Raw genomic sequence first — 20,038 nt, 5'->3', positions numbered from 1 at the left:
CTGCTATCTGGAGTGCCCAGTTAGATATCTGTGTCCCAGCAGAAGGCCTAAATTGTAGCTTTGAGCAGCTTTAGGTGCTTTGAGTAGGCTTGCATAACAAATACCAGCAGTAGAAAGGTAGCAGTGTAATTCCCAGCAGCATCTTCAGCCTTGCTCAGCTCTGGGGTTGCTGCCTGAAGCCTGCTCTTGCTTGCAACTTGAGTTGCCTGGCACTGAGGATGCTTCAGCCAGACTAGGAGCAGAGCAATCTGGTGCCGTACTTGTGCCCTAGCAAGGCTGCCGGCAGCAGTTCCAGTGCTTTGTTTGGAGATAATGGGTGACTGCAGCTGTACCAGCTGTCTGGAGTTAGTGGAGGTCAGCTCTGGGTTTTCTTTGCACCAAGGGGGCTCTTCACATGCCATGCTGCTGAATGTGGCAAAATTTGCAAGGCTTTGCTTTCCTCTTTCCAGCTGTAAGGATATTGTGTATTAACTGTATGTGCTGAATGGAGAAATGAAGGTATGTGGGTTCTCACATTGGCTCTAGCATAGTGTGAGAAGCAGTGTGAGAAGCAGAAAGAATTGGGTGCTGCTTATTTCTTCAACAGGGGCTGAAGGGTTTGTAAAGCTGTTGGTGTAATTTGAAGGAGTCACTAGTTCGTTAAAAATTGGATAGAATCTGGAGTTTCTGACAGAAGTGTAAGATGAAATAGCAGTTATACTGCGGAAATTATATAGTGTACCTTGAAATGACAGTTGTCCCTGGAAATGAAACAGTTTCTCTTTGGTCTTTTACAGTCAAGATGTAACATAAAAACTGCAGCAGTTTTTGATAATGGCTGGAATGCAGGCAGAGAAAGCTATATTGGAAATGCATTTTTAGGATAAATAAAAAAATGTGAACTGTGAATAATTTATGGGCAAACCAGACTGAAACTACTCCTAATTAAACACGGATTTACCATCTTTTTGTTTTCTTGTGTGAATGAGTCCTAGTATTTTTCATGATGCCTGAAAATGCTTGTGTTAAAATGTTAACCTTGACAGTGTGAGTTAGAGACTGACTGTAGCAGGCAGGATGAGACAGTAACTGGCATTACTGCAGACGTTTTCCCTGATTAATATTTTCCCTGATACAATAGTTCAACCATAAATACTTTTCTTAGGCTTTTGAATGTACATTACCTAAATGAAGGCAAAAGAGGGACAGACATTTAAAGGACAAATACAAAAAGCTTTGTCTTTTTTAGGGCTGTAGCAAGAGGACTTCTGAAGTTTCTGTATGTGGCTGGCTGTTCTTTTGAAATTATGAAGAAGCATCTAGGGCACGCATAGTGGAGGGAACTAAAAGAATAGGAAAATAAAACTAACTTTTAAAACTTAAAAAAAATATTATGTTGCAATTTGTTAGTAATTGGCATATTTAAAGTTTCTTAGGTGTCTCTCTCAAACCTGCAGAGTATACAGATAATGTTCTAGAGTTGGCAGCAAGAATATTTTTTGCTTGCAAAGCTGATATAGATTGCCACAGAGGTATTCAGTTTATTTCATATCTTTCACATACAGCTCTTCATTTGAGGTGCTGTTGGTGTTTACCCCTGGCTGGCTAGTTGATAGAGCTCCAGGCTCAGGGAGTGCAGCTGGGCAGTCTTTCCTTCTGTTTGTAGTATGGCTACTGACAGTCATTCTCCTCTTCCAGCCCTTCCTATGACTTCATCTGGCTGTACTTCTTTTGCTGTTTCCTGTGCCTACAGCATGGAAATGGCTCACCAGGTTATGTAGTCTCTTTTGGAGGGAAAATTCCCATTCTGATTAAATTTTGAGGGGTTATAGTCAGTGTTCCTTTAGCTCAGCCACAAAGTTGCATTTTATTTCCTTTGAGGATTAGGATCAGGAAGTTGTTTCCAGGTGTCACCAGCTGGCTATGAGTCCTCCCAGAAGTTCAAGTCGGATAGTGTGGTACAGGATGTTCTTCTGAGTTGGATGTGTGCCTTCCTACCTTGGAGCTACCAATTACTCATGCCTGTTGGCTTGCAGTGGCCTGGCCGTACTGATTAGTGTCTTTATAACTTTCTGTGGGTGTTTTTGTGGAAGCTTAATTTGAACTGAGGCTTGTGTATACTATTGTAAACTTTTTTTTTGTTATCCAAGTAATACTTGCTTGAGTGTTCTGTGTTAATTATGACTGCTGCTTTTTTGTTCTTTATAGTTTCGTAGTATTGAATTAATTTTTTGCAGTTAAACTACTGTAATTGTATGTCAAGGCCCTTGTTTCTAGGCAGGGGATTAATTTCTTAGATCTTTCACACTTGCTTTCAGTCTTAAAGACTCCTTTTGGCTGCTTTTCATACAATTGTTGCTGCTTTATGAAGTATGAGATAATGAAAATAATCTTATGTTCTTGAGGAAGCTTTTAAATCCTTTCACACAAAGCACAAACTTTTTGAGATATTTGTAAGTGTACATTTTCTGTGTTACCCTTTAAAAGAATCAGTACATCAAGTTAAAAAATCTACTTGACAGTTATATTTCCAAGATGGATATGCAAGAATATAGGTTTTCTTAAAATGAGCTTGCCTTCTAGGTTTTTTAGTTGATTTATTTTCTTTTTGATATAATTACTTTCCTTGTTATTCTTGTTTCTGAAGTTCAAACTCCTCGTTGTCTCTGTTAAAGCTTTTCACTTTTCTGCCTCTTCCTGCATTTGTGCTGTAACTTCATGCTGCATATGCTGTCATTTAGCAACCTCTTTCGTAGTTTCTTTTTCATATTTTTAGTTGCTTGCTGAGAAGATAGGTTTGAAATACAGCATTACCAACCTTTTCCTATTTTACCCCCTGCCAAAAAAATATGTAAGCAATATTAGCAAATAAACCCATGGTAAACTGATTTTTTTTCTGAAATGTATTTCTTTTTTTGTTTTAGTTCCTGGAATAGATGGCGGTGGGTTAGCTGATGCTAGTCTCACAGATTCCTACTTTAGCACCAGCTTCATTGGCGTTAATGGATTTGGAAGTCCCGCTGAAACAAAGTATCCCATGATACAGGTAATAGCAGTGAATTGTATGGTGTTTTATTAGTTCTGGCTAGCATTACCCCAAGAAGGGAAAACTGTTCAAGAAGCAGGAAAAATGGAGCCTTCTGGAATGTGTCATCTTGTAGGATATACTGAGTATATACTCACTTTAATCTTGCAAGTGGAAATGACACAGTATCATTGCTTTAAAATTAGTCTGTTTTTATTGACACTTAGCTGTTGTGTTGGGCTTTGCTACATATATTAACTCTGTGTTCCTAGATTTCTTTTTAGGCTTATAGCTTATTTTGATAGCCTTTTACTAAATATGTAAAAATCAGATTTTCAAAAGTCTCAGAGATCAGAAGTCACTGAAGCGAAATGTGAACTGTCAAAACTGTAAATTACTAGGCAAAAATGTCAGAATTTGTAAACTCAGTCTCTGGTGGTGTTCAGTTATGTTGAATTCACATTTAAAGCTTCTGAAATGTTTTCTTTTATTTATAGTGTTCTGTAGATGTTGGCATAGGAACTCCCATGAGGTGGAATTTATTGTGTAGGTAGTAGTATGCAAAATTTACAGCAAAAGGCTGTTGTATTGAAAACCTAAATGAGTATCTATTGAGTTAACACATGAAATACTATAATAACTCCCGCAAACTGTTATGCTTTTTAAAAGCTGAAAAGAAGGTGGTTTCTCCCTGTACTCAAAGGTTTAACAAACCGGTTTCTGGTAAATGAAAGAGAGCACAAGTCAAACAGTTTGCAATGAGTCCTGACAACAACTCTCTTCTTTTGTATCAAGGAAACTCTCCTTGTGAGCTTACTTTGATCTCAGTTGTGGCTGTATTATGGATTGAAAAATAACTCAGCGAGAGGTGGGAAATAATTAGGTGTGTTCCCTTTTTTCTTTTCATTTTTTACTGCATGTTTTCAAGAAGGCTGGATTTTCTCATTCGACAGAATTGCAAAATTATGGAAATGTTATCACTAAAAATTATGCATGATTTAAAAAGAAAAAAATTAATCTCTGATACTGAAGCTGTAAGTTACAAGTTTTGGTATCACTGAGATCATATAATAGTGCAGTCATTTTGTTTTGTATCCTTCAACTGTATTCTGTAGAAACACTGCTGCCTTTCTAAACACAAATTTTTAATTATAACTTTCTTCTAGAAAGACAATAAGGCATGCATTTAACATGGATTCTCATAGGATTTTTAAATACTTTATTAATGCCTGTGAGATTACAGTCGAGGCATTGTGTTTCTCTTTGAGAAAAGAGAAGTAATTGATGTGCCTCTTACTGATTGGAGGCTAAGGAAAATTACTTCTGAAGTAGGATTTCATTAGTGTTGAGAAAGCGCTTACAGGCATTAAACCACAGTTTAAAAAGCATTCTTATATTGATTTTTTTTCTTCCTTTGAATCATGTCATTTAAGTTTGCATAGGTAAAACTGGTAATGCTGTCTGTTTTGATTGTGTGTCAGTTTCTAAATTAAGTCCATACTGACAAACTTTAGGCACTTGGAATGTGGTTTTCCTTATCAGCCTTTTGGAGACCAAGATGAGGGAAAAATCTTAGTGACTTTTAATAATGCTAACGCTTTATGTTTTGGAACAGAGACTTTAATTCTGATAGATTGGTGGTTGTGTCAAGGATATACCCTCTGCACTCGCTCTGAAAATTTGCCCAGATTTCGTCAGTTGATTAAACCTTTGCAAAACTGGTTTATATAGACCCACTGGAGACTTCCTAGATGTTAGATAGTTTCCCAATGATGTAGTCTGCATTGGCGTGTTCCAGCTTGAGTACATTCTTGTAGTTACAGCTCTGGCCTAATCTAGGCCTTGCCTGAACTCTGAACAGGAATGCTGATCTGCTTCATTTCTCTCCTTCCTTTTCTTCTACTTCAGACTGAAGCAGCATGGAAGTGGATCTGTATTTAATGAAAAAGAGCTGCATCTGTGTTAGTTGGAGCAGAGGGGTGTGTAAGGGAAAAGAGGCGTGCTGTGGGCTTAGAGAAACTGAGCTGAACATAAGTGAATAAGGAGCTAGGAAAGACTGAGAAAAGAGGCTGAAACAAAGAGATGTTGATGGGACATTCACAGAATGGGGACTGGAATTACACAAGTGAAATACACAGAAATTGGGACGAAGAAACAAATTGGCGTAATGCAAAGTTGGGTTGAAGTAGGGGCATGTGCCTATTTCTCTCCAGGTCCTTGAATCAAACTAAATATACTGAAAAGTTAGTGTTCTGCCATTGATGAAACATCAGAAGTATTCTGTAATATATCTTACTAGCTCTTAGTTTTGCTTTTGCAGATGAAACATCTGTTCCATGTATGAATTACTTGGTCATCTCTGGTGGATCTGTCCAGTTCACAAATAGGTGCATGAGTGATGCAATGTGAGGAAACTTTTTCAGCTTGTTTTTTAAAACTGGGAAATTGCACAAACATGCAAATAAACACACTGCTGGAAAAACATTAGTAAGATACAATTAGATACAAAAAGAAATGTTATGTTTTGGTTGATAGTGCAGCCTTGAGGTTATATATTGAGATTTATTTCTCATTACGTTGTATAATTTTTTTCAGTGGGAAAATTATAAGCGGTTCTTACGCAGGACACAACATGCATGGTGCATGTGTAACAAGCATCCATTTGATAGTTGATTAAGTGTTCATCTAATGGTTCCATGCCTTATTTCTGCATGCTGTTCACATCCTTCTTGGGAAGACTGCTAGTTGGCAGTGTGCTTTCCTGTGCAGGTAACGTTATTGCATCCAACTTTGTGGAATGCTTTCCTTATGAAAGAAGAAAGTAGTCTGCGTTTTGTAGAATCATGGGAAGAAAAAGGATGGCAATTAAACAACGTCCCCTCCTTACCCCCCCTGCCCTGCAACAGTGTTAGCAAACTAGAGACCCCAAAGTTTTTGAAACTAACCTATACAGCTGGAATGTGAGGAACAGTTAATGACCACCTGTAAAAAGCTTGGTTCAAGTTGCCTAATTGGCCTCAATCTAGCAAAGATAGCAATAGTCACTGTCTTCTGGGTAATGTTCATTTTCTTTTAACCATGAGATAACTTTCTGCAGTTCATGTTTTAGTCAGTAGATGCCTTCCAAGATAATCATCAGGGGTTCAATCGATGAGTCTTCTTGACTATTCCCAATTAATCTCCAGAACGTGTTTGTCATGTGTAGCACATAAAACTGAGGTTTGTTGAAAAGAATGTGATTGTGTATATTTGGGTTATCAGAACACATGTGGAGCCAGGCTCCCTCAAGCAAAGCTGTATCAGAATTTTGCAATCATCATGCTTTTGCTTGCAGTGTGTAATTTATGTTACAGTGCTAATTAAGGAACCAAAAGGAAGGAAAGTAAAAGTGTATCATATCATGATGAATTGGGGAGGGGAGGTGCTTCTTTGATCAGAAATAAAATGACTAATGGTCAACATTTCTTCAGATTGGGTATTTTTGACTTTGAGATTTCATTTGTATGTGTTGAAGAATACTGAAGAGATCTAGAACATCTAATTGCGGTTAGATTAGTGGTGAAGATGCAATTAATGTTCAGTTTGCAGTGGTAAAAGAGCAAAAAATCCTTGGTACAGTTTGGAATAGGTAAGATTTTTAAAGTAGCCATGGCTCTAATTCTTCTTTTTTCTTTCTTTTTGAAAAATAACTCTTTACCTCATCCTTCCATGCCTCCTGCCTCAAAGGTCTTTGCTGTTAACCAGGCTTTCATTGCCCCCCGTTGGCCTCTTCTGTTGTTACTTACTAGTTTCCTATTGATTAAGTCTCCTGTCCTCATTGGTTTGCATTTTCCTGTAATACAGTTTTGTTTCATCTGTCTTTTCTTCCCTGTATCTGCTGTGCTTTTATATACTGCATTAGCAGTATTGGCTTCCAGCTTATCAAAGCATGTATTTTCTGTTTTTCCCTTCTCTAACTAATAACAGAGCAGGCCTGAATAACACATGGTCCACAGGCTTCATGCTGTCCTCGAAGCTGTTCTTTTTCTGTTTTGGCAGTGTAGCTGCAGCTGCCAAGAGACAGTCAGAGGTGTGGTTCAAGAAGTAGCTTGTTGCTTTTTGGCTTTCCCAGCAGTGAAGAGGCAGGAGCTGGCTGGCTGGGATGCCTCTGACACTTGGCTGTTTCCTCAGCTGCTCTGCGTGTGCCACTTGGCTGGCTGGTGTCTGTGTTCCTCTGGCATCAGTGCTGCCCCTTGACTAACTTGTGGCTTGATCAAGGATACAGGTGCTGTGGGAAGGAGCTTTAGTAGTATTTTGTTGGGATATTAAAAGGGTATTGGAGCAGGATGAGATAGAGGAGTGTCTTGATGTTAAAACTTTTAATGTCTTCTTAGAATTGAGCAATTTGGTTGTAAGAGCATAAAACAATAGAAGGTATCTTCATGCATGTTGCTTCACAGAAATCCGGTTTTCCTTATTTTTCGTGGGATGAGATTTATAACTACATGGCTTTCATTGGACTGCAGGTTATGTAGAAAGTAAGAATCACAACTTTTTAATTAATCACCCTAATGAAAATAAAAAAGGTGCTAACAATATTCAATGTTGAAGTTGGCAAGGCCAAGTAATGGAGAAGAATTTCTGCTCTGCTAATTTTGGTATACTAAGCATTTTTGAAAAGCCTGAGAAGTAGAGACCATGTTCACTTCAAAGCCTTGCAGCTGAGTAAACACAAAGACCTTTGTTCCCATTGCTGCATCTGCAGGAGTTGAGCAGTAAAACTCTCCTTATAACACAGAAGCTTGTAAGTGTCTTCAGTTTTTAACTGTTGAGAACTGAGTGCAACTACAGACATGCTATTTTAAAAATGGAATTATGCAGTTGTTTACATAATGCTTTCTGAAGAAATCCAGTTGCTTCAGCTGAAACAGTTGAGTGGGACTGCTTTAGATGGTGCTGAATACGCTAACTGTGGAAGACAAGTTTTGGGTTGTTTAAAAAGGAAAGCAAAAGGTATTACCCTTTGTAGGTCACAGAATCTGACAACTAAACAATGATTTGGTTGTGACAATCTAATTCTGCAAGATGACTTCTTTTATAGTTCAATTAACATTACTCTAAAAATTACAAAGAAATATTTTGAAAAATAGTTCCAGTAGAACAGTATTAAGATGAATAGAGTACCTTGTAACATACTACAAAATATTTTGAGATAACACATTTAGCACAGGAATGACCCTGAGGGAAATGCTTATTTTCTTAGGGTTAGGGCAAGGAATATGGAGACATAGGGAACAAAGGATATCTCATGTATTTTGGTGAAAAGAAGTGGTTGTGAAGAAAGCAAACCTCCTCACTTAAGTCTTGTACCATAAGCTATGTAAAATTAGATCTCACTATGTGTAGCAAAGCTTTATTCATCCTCTATCTTGTTGAGAATTTTGTAGCTATGTACTGGAGTGAGATGAAAGCAAAGTGAACTTGTCTTAAGTGCAGCTGTAATTCTGGGTTTCGTTATTGAACGTTGAAGGATGGAGGCAAGGTGGTGTATACCTTTAGAAGGTGGGAATATTTCTTGTAACACTTCTCTTCCTAGCACACTGCACCAAGGAAGTATTGAGAAGAAGGTGAATGGTGCCCTGGGCTGCATTAGGTAAAGCATTACTAACAGGTCAAAGATCCTTCCTGTCTGCTCAGCACTGGTGAAGCCACACCTGGAGTGCTGGGCCTCTTAATACATGAGAGACATGGACATACCGGAGAGAGTCCAGCAAAGGGCTGTGAAGATGAGGGGACTGAAGCATCTTTCCTGTGAGGAAAGGCTGAAAGAGCTGGAACTGTTCAGCCTATAGAATAAAAGGCTTGGGGGGAATCCCATCCATGTACATAAATACCTGAAGGGAGGGTGCAAAGAGGATGCAGTCAAGCTTTCTTCAGTGATGCCCAGTGACAGGACCAGAGGCAATGGCCACAAATTGAAACAGAATGCTTGTTCCCCCTGAACATCAGGAAACACCCTTTCATTGTGAGGGCAACTGAGCACTGGCACAGGTTGCCATCATTGCCACAGGAATTCCCATCATTGGAAATATTCAAAAGCTGTCTGGACATGGTCCTGGGCAACCAGCTCTAAGTCACCTTGCTCGAGCAGGAGGGCTGGACCAGTTGGCCTCCAGAGGTCCTTGCCCACCACAACCCTTCTGTGATTCTGTAAAAAGTATCTAATCCTCAAAACTATTATTAAAATAGCAACCCAATAGGAGAATTATTTTTACAGTGCTGTTGATCTGCTGTCAGAGTGTCTTAAAAGTCTGTGAAAATAAAACTTAAAAAAGACCTTAAATTGCAGCAGTTCTGAATAGGAAATTTTAGTATGCAATAGGCTGTCTTAATGTCTGGGTAAGATAGTGATTCAATTTGACAAAAGTTTCATTTTTGATGTAGTGCCTTTTCACAGTCTTTTCTTAAGAGGAGATGAGTAACTTTGAGTAATCCTGGAACTTGAAGGAGTAAAAGGTTCTGAATGAGCATATTCCCATCCTGTAACTTAATTGCTTGAATTTTCAGGAATTAACACAGTATTCTGAAAAATGTTATTTCTCATTTTTTCTGTGAAAGTAAAGAGCTTGTAATTTGTTACTGGTGGAAGGGTCAACAATGGAAGGACTTGAAGCTGAAGCCTCAGGTTAAATCCTTGGACAGAGATGAATGTGACTGTTTTGTTCTGCAGTAGCTTTCTTTTGAAATGTGAACAGAAACAACTTCTTAGTTCCTTTAAAGGGAGAGGAGCAGGATGTATGCCAGTCAGCCTAGTTGAATTTTAACTAATGCTTAAAGAATTTAAATCAATCGTAGTAATAGGCAGGCAGAGAAAAGGATTTTACATGGAACTGAGTGATGGTGGTATGGCACTTGGTTATGTTATGACAAAGTTGCCTTACTATATTAACTTCCTTATGGTGAAAGTCATGAGGTACTAAAAAAGCCTGAAGCTATCATATGTGCATGGTTGCCTTGCCTGGCAGGCTTAATAGTTTTCTTCTCCTGTTCGTGATTGCTCTTACCTTTCTGGAGCTTTCATCCTTTGGGCTTGAGGCTCTTCTGATTGCATTCTTGTTTTGAAATTGAATTTGTATGAAACAACATTAGAAGAGATTGGGAAGTGTTATTTAAAATCAAAACGGACTTCTGCAAAACACAAACAACAAATAGTACTTGAGTTTCCCTTTCTTTTTTTCTTACAAGACATTTTCAACCCGACTTGGTAAAAATGGATGCAGGAATAACTTTCATTAAGGCTAAATGCTTTTGGTGTGGTGAAATTTTTAATATTAAAACAGTTTAAAAATCCTTTGCTAATTACATGCAGGTCTTCTATGAATAAAGTTAAGGTAAGAAGCTTGTGCCTGTGTAATAAGTGAGCAAAATGAAAAATTCATGAGTGGTGGAGGTTTTTAACCTCCTTCAAGGTACAGCTTACAAGTGGTTGTTAAAGCAAGAGCTGTCCCAGATCAGTGAGAGAAGCTTTGTTTTTTTCAGAATCCTTATTCATGTAAAATACATTTGCACCTTGAACAAGACTTGACTTTGTAAAAGAACGGTTGATGTTCATAGGCTTTGTTTGCATTGTGCTTTCAGAATTTTGTACTGTGTTTTGTTGCAAACTCTCGTGTGCACTATATGTTTTTAGTGATTATATCAGCACTGATTTTCATTATTGGAGACAGGTATTCACATCGCAAGTCCGTTGATTAAATGCTTAACTCCTGGACTTGAAGAGATAGAATATTGATGTCATAAAAGTGCTTTGATTCCAAGCTTAAGCCGTATACTTACACATCTTTGATACTGACCTAAATTTAAATACCATATTTATCCCCATTCTGACAGACCATTACCTTTTGCATTAAAATCATTATGAAAATCTGAGTGTATAAATAGACATTAACACTATTTTTATATACACCTGGACAAATTTTGTGCAAATCTGAAAGAAACCACTTCCTTTTATAAAGATCAGTGTGGATGTGTGCCAAGAAAATAATGGGGATGCTTTTCAAATATTTGTGAAAACCATTTAATGTCTTTCCGTTGCTTAGTCAGGAATTGAATATGATGCATGAATAGTTAAGCTACTATAATCCAGAATTTATTTATTTTGATATATTCCTATTCTTTGATATCTTTCCTATTTTGGTGGTGGATAGTAGGATGAGCATTTCTGAACTGGGGCAAGATCACTAACTCACCGTGGGCCTGCCAAAGTGTTACCTTGTTTTATAGAAATAAGTAAACTTTGCTTTACTAGAGGCATCCCTTTTGTGTAAAGAACTGATTGTTGATGACTGACCTTTTAGCGAGAGTTACATTGTGTCAGTTCAGTATATTTAAGAAATAAGACAAGTGGCATCAAAATAAGGAAAGAGTATATAGCAACCAGGTTTATTTAAGTCTTGAAAAAGTGGAAGTGTTTACATATAAAGTATTTACATTATGAAGTATTTAAATGTGTGTATTACATGTATTGTCCTATAGTTCTGCTTCATATAGTACTACATACTTGTAATCAATGAAGAGTTGCATCAGAGAAGCCTGAACGATGGTAGAAAGCTTGCTGCAGCAATGGAGCACAGATAATGGAAATAATACATGGGGGAATAAAGCACTGAAGGATTGTTGAGAGGGTACCATTTGAAAATACCTGCTGAAGAACCTGAATTTTACCAAAGCTTTCTTCAAGTTACTTTTCTAATCGTGCAGGCTATTGTTTTTTACAACTCGCTTTCCATATAAAAACTACTTAACATAATTTATTTGTTCTTTTAGATACAATTATTAAAAGCTGAAGCTTCTGGTGAACTCAGTGGTAGTATGAAAACTGCAAATGTTGAGAAATTTGAACTGCAGTAGGTTTACATTTCTACCATGTTAGATAACGCTCCACCTTCTATTGGTTCTCCACTATTCTTGCCAAATTTACTCCAGAATATTGATCTTTCTTGTCAAGAATTAGATGTAATGGTGTTTAAGTATAATGTAGGAAGCTTCTTGCCCTCTGCCATCAACATTGAGGTTGGTTGTGGAAAAATGTAAGCATGAAGAGCAACTCCAGTGACCAGTTTTGAGTCTTGGTCTGTGTCTAGACTACTAAATTAAACATGCCTGGAAACTTTCCTTGATGCTTAGGGCCAGCTGGCACAAAATGGCCTGTTTGTGCAGATGTACACTCACTCAGTAAAGCAGAGGCTGCATGCAAACTGTCTATTTGAAGGGATCTCAAACCTTTTTGCTGCTGAATAGTGCTTGGAAGTTGGCTGGGAGACTCCTGGTTGGCGTGGGCCAAAAGCATGGCAGGGAATATTTTAGCAAATTACTGGTTGTCTCTCTCAGTGATAGAGAACACTTCCTGACCTTGCCTTGCTTTTCTTCTCACACCTTTTCTTCTTTTGAGAGACTGGTCAAAGAAAATAATAAGCAGGAGTTAGAAGAGACACTTTCGAACTTCTCTGTCAAAGCAGTGGTAGCTCTTAGAGCAGCACTGCCTCACTTAAGTCTAGTTTATTTGCTAGTCTGTGTCTCTAGAGGAATGTGGGAGAAGCAGGTGGAGTCTAGGAAGAACGCTGAGAGGTTTTCAGGTGTCCTGATGGCTTACAAGGATCACATGATTTTGCTGAAAGGTCTCAAAAGGTTACTTTGTTTCTAAGAAGAATGCTATACTAATTTGAGTATTTTTCATTGGAAAAGTTTCATGTTGCGATGGTAGTGTATAATAAAGGGAGGAATTGTTTCAGGAGTACAGTGTGAAAGAATGTTTAAAGGAGATAAGTAGCTTATCTAACATTTTGACAACGTACAGGAAGACAACCACAGGTTTGGTAGACCCTCCCAAATTAGAAATTTGTGAAGATAGTGTTCTGTTTTAATATACAGTCATTTTAGGTTTGCATTGCTCTCATGCAAAATGCTTTATTTTACTAAATGTTTCTGTCAGCTGCAAATCACTGTCTGCTTAGAGTATTTATTAAATAGGGAATGAACACAGGTTTCATAGTCTGTTCTTAAAACTTTCTAGATGTCATCCCCAATGCCTTCACTTAGTCCATTATAGCTTTAATTTACATGTACACTTTTGTCTTTTTATTTTTGCAGAGGATGACAAATAGCAGCAGTTCCCCTAGCCTTCTCAATGACAGTGCCAAGCAGTATGCAGGCCATGGTATGTACGTTTAAAGTAATAAATTTCCAAACATACTTTAATATGTAAGAGATTCACTTTTGAAAAACTGAGCCTTAAGGGTGGGGTTTTTTTCCCCTCCTCTGATTTGATTTGAGATGCAGTAGAACTTTTTTTAGCAGTATTGTATTGTGATTACTTCTAAAACAAAGCTGAAGTGCTATAGAACTCATAAATTTTTGAGCCTTCCCTTTGCTGCAGTAGGGAAAAACTAAAAAAAAACCAAAACAAACCACAACTAAAACTAAAAAAAAAAAAAAAAATCATTATTGATCTTGTCACTTCAAGTGAGATGCTACTTTGGATATCCACTGTAAAGCACTGATAGCTTAAGCATTTCTGTTGCTCTGCAGTAACATCCCTTTTTATTGTGCTTTTGAAGTAAGTTGTTGTGTGGAATGAATATACAGGTTTTTATTCTTAAATTTAGGATGTATGAGTTTTGTGAAATGTATCACATAACTGATGATTTTTAATAGCTGTTGAGTTTTGTCTTGTAAGCAGTACTTTACCTCTTACAATTTTTTCCCTGCTAACAGGGAACATGGTTTTTAACTGAACAAAGTGTCTCTGTAGCGCAGGCCTTCATAATCACTATACTATTGTGGAGGGTATAGTGAACTTCTGTAATTCGCTTTTCAGAATCACTGCAGATTTTTAGCTGTAGCTGTTAAAACATCTTCTTTAAAGAAGAGGGTACTACTCCCTTGTGGCAAGGGCATACATTTAAAATATATTTCTGCTCTGCAAATTACTGTGTAAATGATGAACTCTTATTTGCATGTCTGACCCTGCAGCTAGTCTACTTACTAGGGTTATAATTTCTTAAGCATGATAGAAACTACTATAAAATTAACTTGTTTGAAAATTGAAATTTGTTTTGTTTTGTTTATTCTTCCTCCTGGTTCATTTCCAGTAGGTTTTGTGATTAATTCTGTTCTTTTGTCCCACCAAACAATTAGCTATTCAAGGCAGTTGGAGGTCTCCAGTTTTAAATGCAGTCGGAGTTTGACTGTGACAGGCCAAACAGCAATAGTGATGCATCTGAAGGAGAGAAACTGGTTTCCCCAAGTCAGCCTGGTTTAAATTCTGTTGTGTCCCAATCCTTTTCTCCACCCCGCTTCCCCACCAAGCTGTGCTTCACTTGTAGAATTACCCTTTTAAGGAGTATGTATTGATGCTGAAGAAAGTGTTTCATCAGAACACCAATGTTTACAGCTGGCAGTCATCTGCTGATGAGACAGCTCAACTCATGCAGTTCAGAGTTTTAAGTTTTATCTGTGATTGTTACTCAGTTTTTGGTGTTTCAACTCTGGAAAGAGGATGCATAGGGACAAATAAAAAGCAGTAAAAAGCCACTAACAGGATGTACACTCTTGCTACCCTTAGTTCTGATTTAAATTGTGCAGAACAGTGACAGAACAAGTAAGATCCACATCATTATTTGTAAGACTGTGTTATACAGAAGGTTACTAATTTTGGGTAATGTTAGATGGACATTAAATAGTGTCAATAGCAATTGAACTTACTAAATTCTGCTAATGAGCACCATTATATTGATCAGTTGCACAGAATCTAATAAATGCTGTGGGTTTTAGCAGGGTGGTTGCTAAACTTAGTTTTGTCAAAATGATTTTTTTCCATACAGAAATAAGTTTAAAAATATAAAATCTCTTTTTAATGAGGGATATATAATATGTTATTTACGTTCTTTTACAGATCCACTAACCTCACCAAATTCATCCTTGTTCAATGACTTTGCTGCCCTCAGCGTGTCTCAAAGGAGGAAGGTAGGCAGCAACTACATTTTAAGTAGCAGATTTGTAGATGAGTTGACAGGGAAGGTCTGGAATAACTTGAAATGCTAGGTGAAGTAAGGATGATTCTTCTAATGTTACTAGATTTATTTTAATATGTTGCTGCTGATATAAATAAGATTTTACTACTTTACTAGACCAGACTGCTGCTGCTATTAAGAAGTATTCCAAGTTCTTATAAACTGAAGTGTTTAAGAATGCTTTGGATATGAAAATCAGGACATAGTCCATTGAATGTGAAAAGAAATTATTTTTATTGTACTGAGTCACAAAGCCACCTGCAAGCCTTCATGGCAACAAGTTCTGAATATATTAAGAGTCATTCCTCCATTTCTTTGTACATGACGTGAAAGTAATTCTTGCAGTTTGGAATGCATTTAGTTTGAAAGACACTCTCTGGCATTATTGGGAAGCTAGGGTTTGGGATATTTTTTCTTCCTCTCTAATCTGTACTGAGAAATCTTTTTTTTTTTTTTTTTTTTTGCTGAGGGCTAGATGGCATCTTCATAAACCTTTGACCTGCACCAACATAGGTTGTGGTGTTTTCCAATTATACAATTACAAATGCAGTGGCTGGAATAAGAGACAAAAGTTTGGTTCCACCAGAGTTCCTTCTCATTTTTGTGAACTGTGGCTTATCAAAGAAGATTTTATCTTGTCCCAACCAGTTGTCAAATTTTACTTTCGCTGATGAGTTTCATGCTGTACTACTTTCTTATTGGCCACATGATCTTGAACTTTCCTTTAGTTGATAATGCATTGTCTTGAAAGCAAGCTATATCAGCATGCTGGTGACTTTTCATAGTTTCATTTGTGTGTTGGCAATTGGGAGCTCTGTATCATTCCTGCAGGTGAAAACTGAGCTTAAAGATAATTGCCGTAGTTGGCTCACCAGACCAATCTTCCTTGAAATGAAACGCTGTTGTAGAATGTTCATTTCCTAATATTATGATGTATCCAAACGACATGGAATCTCTGAATTGCCCTTTTCCTTAATGCCAGTATAGTGCACTGGATGTTGCATGTAAGCAATTATAAATGTTGTTTATCTACTTACTGAGGATAGTAAGAATGAAAACAAGTGTATTTTTCTTCTTAATGCAGTCTGCAAGAACTGTGTCTATATATATACACACATATGTATGTATGTGCATATGCACTTAAGTATGTAAACTGTATGCACCAAAGAAAACGAACTATCATACAGAAGTATTGCCAGAGTGACCGCTGCCTCTAAAATTTACTTAAATGTTAATTAAACAGTACAAAATGAAAACCAATCAAATAACTCACAGCTCAAATACAAATGTAGAGTCTTTTCTGACTTGATCCCTTTTTTTCCCTCAAGAAAAAAAAAATCATTAAATTAAATTACTCATGGCTAAAATAGTATCAAGAGAAAGAATTATCTGTGAAACTGGTTGACTTGGATTGTTTTCCAATTAATATATCAAACATAACTGGCATTAATTGAAAGAGATCTGTGTTTTGCTTTGCATATTAATAATTTATAGTTTATTATGACTCTTATTTTGTAATGTATGTTTGTATAAAAGCTTGTTAAAGAATGTTAATAATGGGGAAGTTTCCCTTTAATATTACTTGAGTTGTCTAAAATCTAGGCGTCCAGGCTCCCTCTATGGTCAGCAAAGAGAGATAAGCAGCTTAAAGGAACATGCAGCTCACATTGAGAAAAGTATTTTGTGAAAAACTAGAAGTCAGTGCCTGCTTTAAGTGGATAAAAGTTGATGGCTAAAGTTATGAGAAACAAATCACACTTCTGTGACTGACTTTTACTGCCAGACAATACATTGCAAATAGTTGTGGATGTAGTTTCTTAATTTTAGTATTTTTTTGTACAATAGTCAAATTGTATTCAGTGATTTCCTCAAAAGCACTAAATGCTTGAGTGCCAGGTATTTAAAAACTTGTGTGATTTCCTCTCACCAGAGTAGGTGGGGGTTATTTAGAACTTGAGCAATGTGATTTATCAGGCCAGTGCTTGATGCCTGCTGTAGCACAAGATAGCTTTTTAGATGTTTGTGCTTCTGCTTATTGACTCTAAAGGGAGCCTTGGTGACTAGCTCAAATGTAGTTGTTTACAATATCTAGTATTTGAAAAAAACTTTCAATTTCTTGCTAAGAGCCCAGAGCTAAGGTTTTGTTTGTTCCGAACTAGCTGGCAAAACCAGCATTTCCTTCGTTTATCACTGACTTGGAGGACAGATATAATACAGTCTTGGTAAGTGAATAAAGAGCAATCGCTCTCCTTTACAAATCAAGAGTTGTGATATTTTAAATATTTGGAACTATTAAGTTATTTGCAACTATGTAAAACCTGCATGTTTGTGTTGTATAAAACTGTTATTAGTTTCTGTAAAAGCATGTAATATGCAACTGTGTTAAGCAAGGAAGTTAAGTTTAATGATCTTTAGTGTCTCTGGGTATTTCTGACCATGTTACTCTGGCAGCCTGCCCTTTAACAATGGGCAGGCCATATGGACATAAATCTTTGATATGAATAAAATATTAAAGACAAAGTTTGATGATTGCAATTCTAATATCCTTGCTTTTTAATTAGACAGCTTTTTTGAAACTAGTTAGTGTGACTGGGCTATTTAGGTTGCTTTTGATTATTTTGATATTTAAAGGCATTCTACTTTTTGTTTAAAAAGTAAACATAGTCCTTGAACATTTCTGAACGTTCTTGAAGTTATTTTCTCTGTTTAGAAATTATTAAACTGCATTTCAATTTTAGATTTCAGGAAAACTAAGATTACTATTTAAAGACATTTTTATAGGGTACTTAAAATGAAATCAAAGGAGCTAAGTATTTCTGTAGATGGAGCCTTGGTGGAGGTTCTGTCAACCGTAAAACCTTTTGGATTTACTGTCCGGTTGTTGTAACTCCACATGCAGTAAGACAAGCAACCTTAAAGTGAATTTCCTGTAAGAGATTTTCAGGTAAGTGTTAATCTGCAACGCACAAGTAGGATTTGTGAAGCATGGAACAAAAGCTAGAGTAAGTAATAGACTAACCCTCTTTTCTGAGAATAATGTCACACTTTTTTTTTTCTTCAGTTACATGTTATGCTTGTTAAAAATAGGGTGGCATTCTGAACTTGAACTTGTTGGGTGTTTTTCCTAAACTGGCTTTAGCCATTACTGAGGAGAATGCTCCTCTATAAACCCTGAAATGATCTAACTGGAAAACTCCTTTAATTCATTTTGGTGGTTCTGGTAAACAGTTCGTAAAAACGTGCAACGTAACTGATCAGAATCTGTTGCCAAGTGGATGATTGCTTAATGCACTAAAAAGAAAATCAATGATGAAGGTTTTGTTTAAATTTGTTCTGAGACTGTTGCCACCAATCCAGGCTAAAGGGTTCCCCTACTTGTCACTGGTCAGCCTTACAGAATAGTGAAAAGCATTGCTTTTACATTTTGTTTTGTTTTTTCATACCTTCAATCCTCATGAAAACTGAACTCTTCTGAAAAGTTCCTAACATTGGTTTATTCCATTTCATTTTTTTTAATCGTTCAGTCACACCTAGAGGAGGATCATTAAGGTGAGAACCACTGTTAGTCCCCAGACTGCAAGGAGTGAACCAACAGCTGTAATGAACAACCTTCAGTAGAATTTTAATGCTGTTTTATGTGTATTTTGAAGACTTTTTTTTTTTCTTCTTAGAACTCCTTCTATTGGTTTTAGGTGAGTAAAAGCCAGGACCAAAAGACTCTTAAAGCTAGATTAGAATGGAAAGTAAAGATTATTTGGACTAAAGTTCACCAGAACAGGGTGCTTCTGTTTAGTGCTGTCTATGGAGATTTACAGCAAGGAGACTGGACAACAGACTTCTTCAATTCATATACTTTGATCAGCAGTAATAAATGTGCAGAGAAAATTATTTTGAAACAAAAGACTACTTGTAAACCTAGTCTGCGTAAATGTAAGCTTTTAAATGAGTACAAGGAGAGTTTCCCTCATCATGTTAGAAGAAAACAATAAAGCTAACTTTAGGTGCTGTAGAAACCAAATTCTTAAGACCTAAACTATTACTAGTTTATTTTTGAGTGTCCTGTCCTCCTCCTAGTTTTGTTACCTGTTGGGAAGCTATATTTCTCTCCAGCTTCCTGTCTCCAGCTCTTGACACTTCTGATACCTGATCTTTATATACTTCAGTGGTGTTTATTGAAAAACCATGTGTGCCATGTTTGCTCTTACTGTATTTACCTTTAATGAAAATGTACAGAGACAGTTGTTTCGTAGTCTCCTGAATACCTTCTCTCTGAAGCATGAATCATGTTCTGGGAAGCTGAGGGGTCATTACCAAACACTACGTCACATCACTGTGTTTTAAACTGCAGAATTATGGCTGCACAGACTTTATAATGTACCTGGATTAAACTTATATTTCAAACCTGAAGTTTTCCTTCTGGGATTATACACCCCTACTGTAATAATGAAATAAAATATTAATAATAATACTGTAATAATAAAATGCTACAGTTTATAAGGAATGCAAAAGTTGTTGCAGGAATATAGAAAGAGAGATTATGCTTCTAGAGAAAATTAATAAATGTTTGCAGGTAATATGTTTTAAACGTGCACACATTTATTGAAGACTATATAAATACTTAAAGCAACTACAAAATAAATCAATTTTGATAAATCGTGCTCAGTAAAGACCAGAGTAAAAGTTACATCTGCATTTAGCTCCCTTTTACCTATATTTTTGGTTTTTAACTGTACGCTGTTTTTCTACTATTCTTATAAGTAATATAAAAACTTCTGGCCTATTAGAAAAGAGACTTTAAGCATTAAAACCCCTGTAGTTTGCTCACTGAGTGCTGCTTTAACAATGATGTTTCTAAAAGTACATCTTGGGGTGGTGGTATTCTGGCAAGTCTTCGCTATACAGTTTGAACTGTCTGCTGTAATGATGGTGGAAAAAGTCTGCTTTTCCACCAGCTTATTTCAGTTCAGCCAGTGGTATTAGTTTC

General features: G+C 36.8%; 1 protein-coding gene across 11 annotated transcripts in view; it reads left to right on the top strand.

The window, feature by feature from the left end:
* The window catches only part of PAN3 (poly(A) specific ribonuclease subunit PAN3), an 81,975-nt gene that overhangs the window by 10,471 nt on the left and 51,466 nt on the right, over positions 1 to 20,038 (top strand). For all 11 annotated transcript variants that reach the window (XM_055802716.1, XM_055802715.1, XM_055802717.1 and 8 more), the window contains 4 exons: positions 2,904 to 3,025; positions 13,133 to 13,199; positions 14,937 to 15,007; positions 17,214 to 17,276. In XM_055802716.1, the coding sequence (XP_055658691.1) occupies positions 2,904 to 3,025; positions 13,133 to 13,199; positions 14,937 to 15,007; positions 17,214 to 17,276 (323 nt within the window). The remainder of the gene's footprint in view (positions 1 to 2,903; positions 3,026 to 13,132; positions 13,200 to 14,936; positions 15,008 to 17,213; positions 17,277 to 20,038) is intronic.

This window comes from Falco peregrinus, chromosome 4, assembly GCF_023634155.1.
Source record: "Falco peregrinus isolate bFalPer1 chromosome 4, bFalPer1.pri, whole genome shotgun sequence".
NCBI lineage: Eukaryota > Metazoa > Chordata > Aves > Falconiformes > Falconidae > Falco > Falco peregrinus.
This window is presented reverse-complemented; position numbering and strand designations above follow the sequence as displayed.